The sequence below is a fragment of the Fulmarus glacialis genome, unplaced genomic scaffold, assembly GCF_000690835.1.
Source record: "Fulmarus glacialis isolate BGI_N327 unplaced genomic scaffold, ASM69083v1 scaffold4532, whole genome shotgun sequence".
NCBI lineage: Eukaryota > Metazoa > Chordata > Aves > Procellariiformes > Procellariidae > Fulmarus > Fulmarus glacialis.
In genome coordinates, this window is record NW_009199741.1 from 188,090 (window position 1) to 195,624 (window position 7,535).

The 7,535-nt window shown below is 43.7% G+C and overlaps 1 protein-coding gene across 1 annotated transcript in view; it reads left to right on the plus strand.

Moving 5' to 3' along the window:
- Nucleotides 1-7,535, plus strand: part of MAGI1 (membrane associated guanylate kinase, WW and PDZ domain containing 1) — a gene marked incomplete at its 3' end in the record, with an annotated part of 158,217 nt that overhangs the window by 150,156 nt on the left and 526 nt on the right. The window contains exons 17-18 of the mRNA XM_009573348.1: nucleotides 689-881; nucleotides 4,074-4,367. Of these exons, the coding sequence (XP_009571643.1) occupies nucleotides 689-881; nucleotides 4,074-4,367 (487 nt within the window). The remainder of the gene's footprint in view (nucleotides 1-688; nucleotides 882-4,073; nucleotides 4,368-7,535) is intronic.

Consider the following 7,535-nt stretch of genomic DNA (forward strand, 5'->3'; position numbering starts at 1 on the left):
TCTTAGAGTGTCAGGTTTTCTATTTGCTCAATTCCCTCCTTGAATTCACTTAACTTTGCCATAAATCCAGTGCCTGTGGAAGGTGTCAGGCTACAAACACGTGGTCTTTCATGTGCTGCACAGGTCAAAGCTACATAGTGGCAGCATAAATTTCCACATACTTCCCTGCCAAAATTACTTTGCTCGTTTACGGAAAGAGAGGCCATGAATTCCTCTCATGTTAGAGTAACTCCACAGAACTCACTGAAGATAAACCAAGACTGAGTTAGTGGACAGTCGCGTGGTACGGAGCTTGTAAACCCTAGAGGCAACTGAAAGGATAACTCAATCTCAGCCTCCCTGACAAGACCCTCAGTGCTTTTAACCATCTTCCTCTCTGGTCGCTGTCTGGTTGAACACATTTCCCAAGGCTATCTGTGATTAGAGTGAATGGACCGCCTAAAGAAACAAGATGTCAGTTTATTACAATTTCACAATGTGGCTATATTCACATGGAGCTGCTTTCGCAGGAGCAACTTTCCTGACCAGCAGATGTTTGTCAACAATTTCCCTACTAAATTGGGTCCAACTACCAGTGCCCCTTACTTCCAGCTGGCTGTTGAGCTAGTTCTCATTTATCACTGTTTTTTTTTTTTTTTTCTTGCTTTCTTTCTTTCTTTCCTTTCTCCTATTTGTACTAATTCATCAGATTTACATCGGCCACATTGTACCGCTGGGTGCTGCTGATGCTGACGGCCGCCTGAGATCGGGTGATGAACTGATCTGTGTGGATGGGACGCCTGTTGTCGGGAAATCGCACCAGCTTGTCGTCCAGCTTATGCAACAGGCAGCCAAACAAGGTCATGTCAATCTGACCGTCAGGCGCAAAGTGGTTTACACAGGTAGGCTGCAGTGTCTCTCTGCAGGGGTAAATTTTCTTGCCAGACTCCATCTGTTCAGCAAACAGTTTAAAGAACAAAAGCTCCTCCTTGTAATACTGGGAGAACTCAGGGGATACAGTGTTATTCTTCCTCTTTTGGCTATTTTTAGTCTTTTTTGTTCTTGATCAAATCAGTTTCAAATATTTTGTTTCTAGTCAAGACTCTCAATCTCCGTTGGCTTCTCCAGTCTTCTTGAAGGTTTCTGATAAAACGGGGAACTGTTCAGTTGCAACATATCAGTTTTAGGTGGACTCATGCAGCAGCAGACACTGTGTCTGACTGCCTGTGTCTTCTGTTTTCTTCCCAAAATAACTGTGCTGCCTGATAGCCACCCTTAAACTGGGAGTGAGGGAAAAGAGGCTGAAGAGTCTCCAGGAGGGGAGGCAAGGGCAGAGAGCGAGTGAGGGCATTGGTGTGTGATGGCTAATGTCCCAGGCACAGGAGAAGCTTCAACTGAGGTTGTACCATGTAGTCAACTAACTGCAGGATGCAAAACTCTAAGTGTCATTGGTTCTGGTAGTGCAGGGTGTGCGTGTTTGCTGTAAGAGAGAGGTTTCTGTGTGCTGCGTTATGCTAGGTGTTGTGCACACACCGCACAAGTGTATGGTCTAAATGGACAAAAAAACAGCTGGCAGAAAGACAGAGATGCAGAGAGAAGAGACACTGCCTGGTGGCACCCAGATTAGTGACACAAAAAAGTCCTGATAACAAAGGAAATGAAGACACGAGCATGAGCTTTCTAAATGACATGTGACCTTATGCATAATATTGGAGAGTAACACTGGGATGCTGCCTTTTCTTGTGAGTCCCTTTAGGGAGCTCGAGTGTGGGATTCAGTTTAGCTCACTTGTTCAAAAGAAGGGGCATTATACAGCTTTTCAAGTTTAGGCATCAGCAGAAAAATAGGCAGTGATGTACTTTAATCTTAAAGAGCACCAATATAACATTCAGGTTGAAAATTAGACCCACAGTAGAAGTTAGGACTAGAACAGTACCTCTAAAATAGCTCTGTATGTTTATCCAGGGCTGAGCTTCTTCTGCACAATATTAAATAAATGTTCACTTCTCATTTCTTTCCTTCTTCCCATTGTGGATGCTGGGTTATGTCTCTCCTCTAATAGCCTCTCTCTCATTCCTTACAAAGAGCTGCCAGTGTGAGAGAAGCTTTAGGAGATGAGCTTTGGGAGGAAGGGGAAGGGCAGCTGAATATTGGTATTGTTTTTGTGTGTAGATTTTCTGTCCAGTTTAACAGCCTCCAGGCTGGAAATTACCATAAAATATTTAGATTCATGAGACATCTCGATAAAAACCCTTGATACTTCATTCAGGGGCTTGTTACTCCAGACTGAGCTATTTCTGAATCATTTCAAATGTGAACACTTACTCTAGGATAAATTATTCAGGATCCCTTCTTTCACCTTATATTTGCAGGCTTTTAAATTCCAGCATAACTTTGTAGAGAAGCCTCTTCCTGAATTTTGGTCCCTTATTCCTCCTCTCATCTATATGCCGATAGAAAAAGATTGTTCATCTAAATGGGTACTCCATGTCTTGAGATTCATATAGGGGAAAGTTTATAAGCCTGTATTTTTAATATGTAGAATACTATATGTTTAGTACATACTTTGAGTATATAAATGCAGACAGGTACTCCTTTCCAAGAATATTTTAAAAGTTTTTTTTCTTTGGATCGTGGGTTTACATGTTTAGATTTTGTTTGGCATCCATTTTCTTCTTGTTTTTAAGATCTTCAACTTAATTTTGATTCACCAAATTGGAGGAGTGACCTGATTAGTGGAGGCAGCCATTCAATAGAGACAAGTGCAATATGCTGCTCTCAGCTGCCCAAATGGACTGTGGAGAACTGGCTGAGTAGCAAGAAGTGGAAGCTATTGTGGGCGACAAGCTTTAACCTGAGGTTGGCTCAGGTGAAGAAAAACACTGTGCTGGGATGTAGGCAGAGGGGAACTCTCCTGATTTCCCAGCAGATGATGGCTTAGCTGCAATATGGTCCAGCACTTCAAGAAAGACATGTTTGAGTTGGAGAGCGCCCAACTGGAGGGAGTCCAGAGGACCAGCGAGAATAAGGAGAGCTCTAGAAAACGTGGTCTGCAAGGAAATATTGAACAAATTGGGATTGTTTAGCCTAAAGCAGAGAAGGGGGAGGAGGTGTTAAACTCCCCAAGACTATAAGAGGCTGCTGCAAAGAGGAAGGAAATAATATGATCTCCATATGCCTGCTAGATAGAACTAGAAATAATAGCCTTATGTTGCAGCAGGGAAGATTTAAGTTGGGTATAAACCAATAGATTGCCTGGGGAGATATTTAATAGCAGATTACACAAACATCTGTCAGGACTGACAGTAAGTATAGTTGGCCCTGACTCGAGCAGAGTGTGGACTAAGCAATTTTTTTGAGATTTCTTCAAGCCTTGTGGTAACTGATTAGATTTTAAACTAATACCACTTCCAACTTCAGTTGCTGTTAAACACTTGTTTAATATTGATGTTAATGTTAATAATATTTAACGGTTTCGCCCTGACTGTGCCAGACTGTACAGATGATAGTTGCTGGTTCTTCCATCCAGAAAAGCTTGGTTCACAAGTTGTTTTGCTTTAGTATGGGTGGTTATTATTACTTAAGATCGCGTTAATCAAAAGCAATCAGTGCTACCCAACTGATAGCACGGAGTTAAAAAATACACAGGTGTTGAGTGATGGGTATTTGATATTACTCCCTCTCCTCGTGGCTTGCGCACATATACATGGTTGCTCATATATAACTGAAGTGGGGATATGATATGTAAAGGAGGCACCTCTGAACTAATGTAATTCAGGTTTAAAATGGCACAGAGTATCCAAGCACGCAGCACTGCACTGGTTTAACCGTACTGCTGCTGTAGTTCGGCAGCGAAAGGCTTTGGCTGCATGAGAATACCCTGGAGAGGATGAGCATATGTGGTCAGTGCCATCACCAAACAGAGCTGTTGGTGGTGATATCCGAAAGCAGACAGAGCCCTTGGTCACTCTGGCCACGATTTATAGATGAAAGCAGGTGATTTGCTTTATTTTTCTACCTTTTTCTCAATGGATGGCATTTTTCAAGCACTAAATGATGCAGCTTGCTCAGACAGTCTTTTTTTAATTCCCCAGTTCCCAAGGCAGAGAATGAAGTCCCGTCCCCAGCCTCTTCCCACCACAGCAGCAACCAGCCGGCCTCACTTACGGAGGAGAAGCGAACGCCGCAGGGCAGCCAGAACTCCCTCAACACTGTCAGCTCGGGCAGCGGCAGCACCAGTGGCATCGGCAGTGGTGGTGGCGGGGGCAGCGGTGTCGTCAGCGCCGTGGTCCAGCCCTACGATGTGGAAATCCGCCGCGGCGAAAACGAGGGGTTTGGCTTTGTCATCGTCTCGTCGGTGAGCAGGCCAGAGGCGGGGACGACGTTTGGTAAGTCTTGGGGTTTTTTCAACACACCTTGACTGAGATGCAGATTTCAGCACTGCAGCACAAGGGGGCGAGTGGGGATCTGTTTAATTGAAAGTCATGAGCATGCCCTAATTTATGTAATTAATAACATAATCGGAGGCCAAGACTTGGTAGCTGTTTGCCTCCTGGGTTTTGTTCAGCACTGAATCGCGAAAAGCAAAAGGAGAAATCCCAGCCTGAAGAGCAAAAATGCCACCAATGGCAATTCCAATGGCTCCCTGAAGCTCCGGCTCTCCCTGCTAGCTGGACGCCTTTCTGGGGTTTGCTCTCAGAAGAGCAGCCGGGGATCCCCCCAGTGATGCTGTTTGCTAATGCAGAAACGGAGCAGGTGGAATGAAATATGTCTTCCTGATGGTGGAATTGAGCCAGTTGATTTAAAAGCAGTAATGCTTAAACTGATTAACTTCTCTTTGGCAATCCGGGTTATTCTGATCCTCATTATGGAGTGAGCATGCTGATAGCTGGAAAGTTTTAATTAATAGTGCTTTCTGGTGAGACATAAAATGGAGAGTATTGTTAAAAAAACGGGATGTTTTTTTGACCCTTTCCACCTCTTCCCAAATCCATTTCTTCAGAGTAGGGGGAAATGAAGTTCATGCGATGTCACACTTAATATCCTGCCCCAATGGAAGTGGTCATGGTTTCTTTCTGAAGACAGTCCTTTCTGCTAGGCAGGCACTCATTTACAGGTGTTGCTGCAAAAGAGGTGTAATTCTGTCCCCAGAGCAAACGAGTCATATGTTGCAAAGCACAAATAAGCTGGTTTTGCAAGTGTGCACAGCACAGCCTGCTCTAGAGCAGTAATGTCATTGCAAGGGGGAAACCAGTCAGAGATGCTATTTTCTTCCCTTTCCATCTCCTCCAAAAGGGCCAGAGGCAGCATCCACTTATACTTTGTAAATGGTGTTCCCTCCCTGTTGGTCTGTGGCGTGTGATAGGAATGGAGGGGGAAAGGAAAGATGGAACGAGTGCCCTGGCCATCTTCACACTTCCTCTCAGAGCAGGGTTGTGGTTTGCAGACAAAATACATTGCAGTCTCCCTGTACAGCTTGAATGTTCCCGGGGCGCGCAGGTGCATGTGGCAAGAAGTGGCCTTTCCCCCTTTTTTTTTCCTAGGCTTTTTTCTCTGAAATTTCCTGCCATTGCCCATTGGCAGTGCCATTGCTAACAAATCAAGGGAGCATCATCTCCTTTGCTTGTATTGATGTAGCATGGGCCATGTCTAACACTGTTCTGGGCAGTCATGGCAGCAGACATTTCAAGGGGGAAATACCTAGTATAGACCCGGTGCATCGAGTTCTGTCAGTTCTCAGGTGCTAGGCTACCTCGTACTGTCCTTGCTGCTGAAAACTGCTTTTCCAGAATAGGTATTTTGGTGCCAGAACACAACGGTGTATTGTAATATAGATTAAACTGAACTCAGTCTAAACCAGACACAGAGCTTTTATCTTCTGCAAGTATTTGCAAACGTGTGTAAATAACTTATACTGTGTGAAGACTATGCTCTAACTCTTTTCTGCAGAGAAACCTTGACCTGAGGTTGTAAAGAGTTGTGTTTGCTTTAGCCCAAGATACTCACTAACTGGAAGTTTTCTGTGCAGGGGCTCCTCGTGGAGATCTGTTGAACTGTGACTGTTTTTCCTTTAATTTTTTTCAAGTGTATTCAGCTTTTTCCTAATACTCTGCATGAGATGTGTTCCCTCTGCTGCGTGGTGCTTGCTTTGGACCTGCTTTGTGGTTTTTTTCTTTCATGGGTAGCATTTAGAGATGGGCCAAACTGGTTCTAAAACCCACCTTGGTCACTTTGGTGTGGGCTCTGTCATCTGCGTGCAGTGGATTGGATAGAGTAGGAACTCACACCCTCAAATCAGCCTTTAAACTGGATGGGGCTTTGTATTACCAGAAAGAGAAACTTTCTAACATCACAGTAGAAGAAGGAAAAAAAAAAAATCTCCCTACCATTTGCAACTAATATTAACACTTTCTGCCAGTTTTCATTGCATCTTTCCAACCTTGTTCTCTCGCTCACATTCCTTTTCTTAGCTTTTTCTTCTTTATGGTCTTTCTAGTGTTGTCCTATGTGCAGCAATGTATATCTCAAACTGCTAATCAAATAAAGACTACAGCACAGATGGGAAAGTGCATCTTGAGGGTGAATGTATTGTGGATGCAAAGTATGAGATGACCAGTCTGTATACCTCATGGTTTTAATCACATTCTGCGTGCCCGAGGGCCTCTTGCCCGTGTAAAGAAGCCGTACAAAAGCCCAGTGGATTTATCTGAGTGAAGCTGTGTATCCCCTGTGTCCCAATTCTGCACTTTATGGACGACCCTGTGTTTTTGGGACAAACAATTGCATGGAGCAGGAGGAGAATTTTGTCTCCAAAACGCATTCATCCTAAAGTGTTCTTGCTCTGTGTGTCAGACATCTCAATGGTTTTGTGTGTGGTTTTAGAGATATTTAAATGAGGAGGTCCTTATTCCTTCCCTGCTCCCGTCCTGATGCCATCTAAGATCATAAAAGGGGAAGGGTTACAGAGGCTGAGGTGGATGCCTGCACCAAACAGTTACCTTTGTCAGTCTTGGCCCATCTGTAGTGGTCCTGTACCTTCCCTGGTAATACCTTTATTCACGATGGAAGAAAACTGTTTCATGTTGCTTCCCCATGCAGCGCTGATAGATTGGGTCTTCGTGGTAGAAAGGGAGTCGCTCTCCCTCCTAGGCCTAGAACAATTTTATCTTTCTAAATTGAGAAAGAACAAAACATTGGCAGAAGCTTGAACAGCAGTTGACTTAGAGAAAGACTTGAGAGGCTGACACTGATGTAATCTTGGAGGAGGAAGGTTGTGTTTTCTACAAACAGTTTCAACTTTTCTGTTCAAAAATAAACTGAGGATTTGGGTTATGATGGGGCTGCTAAGTGCAGTTGTAGTCTATAAAAATCTCACCATTTATTAACAGAAATCAAGGTGGGGGGAGTTTTGAGTGATTAACAAAACACCTTTTTGTAAAAGAAGTAAAGTATTGTGCACTCGTACTAGTTGATTGCCAATGTTTTGAACACTGGCAGCAAAGCTATCCTATAATAACTTTTGCTTGATGCATTAATTAATTAACCCTTAACCTTCT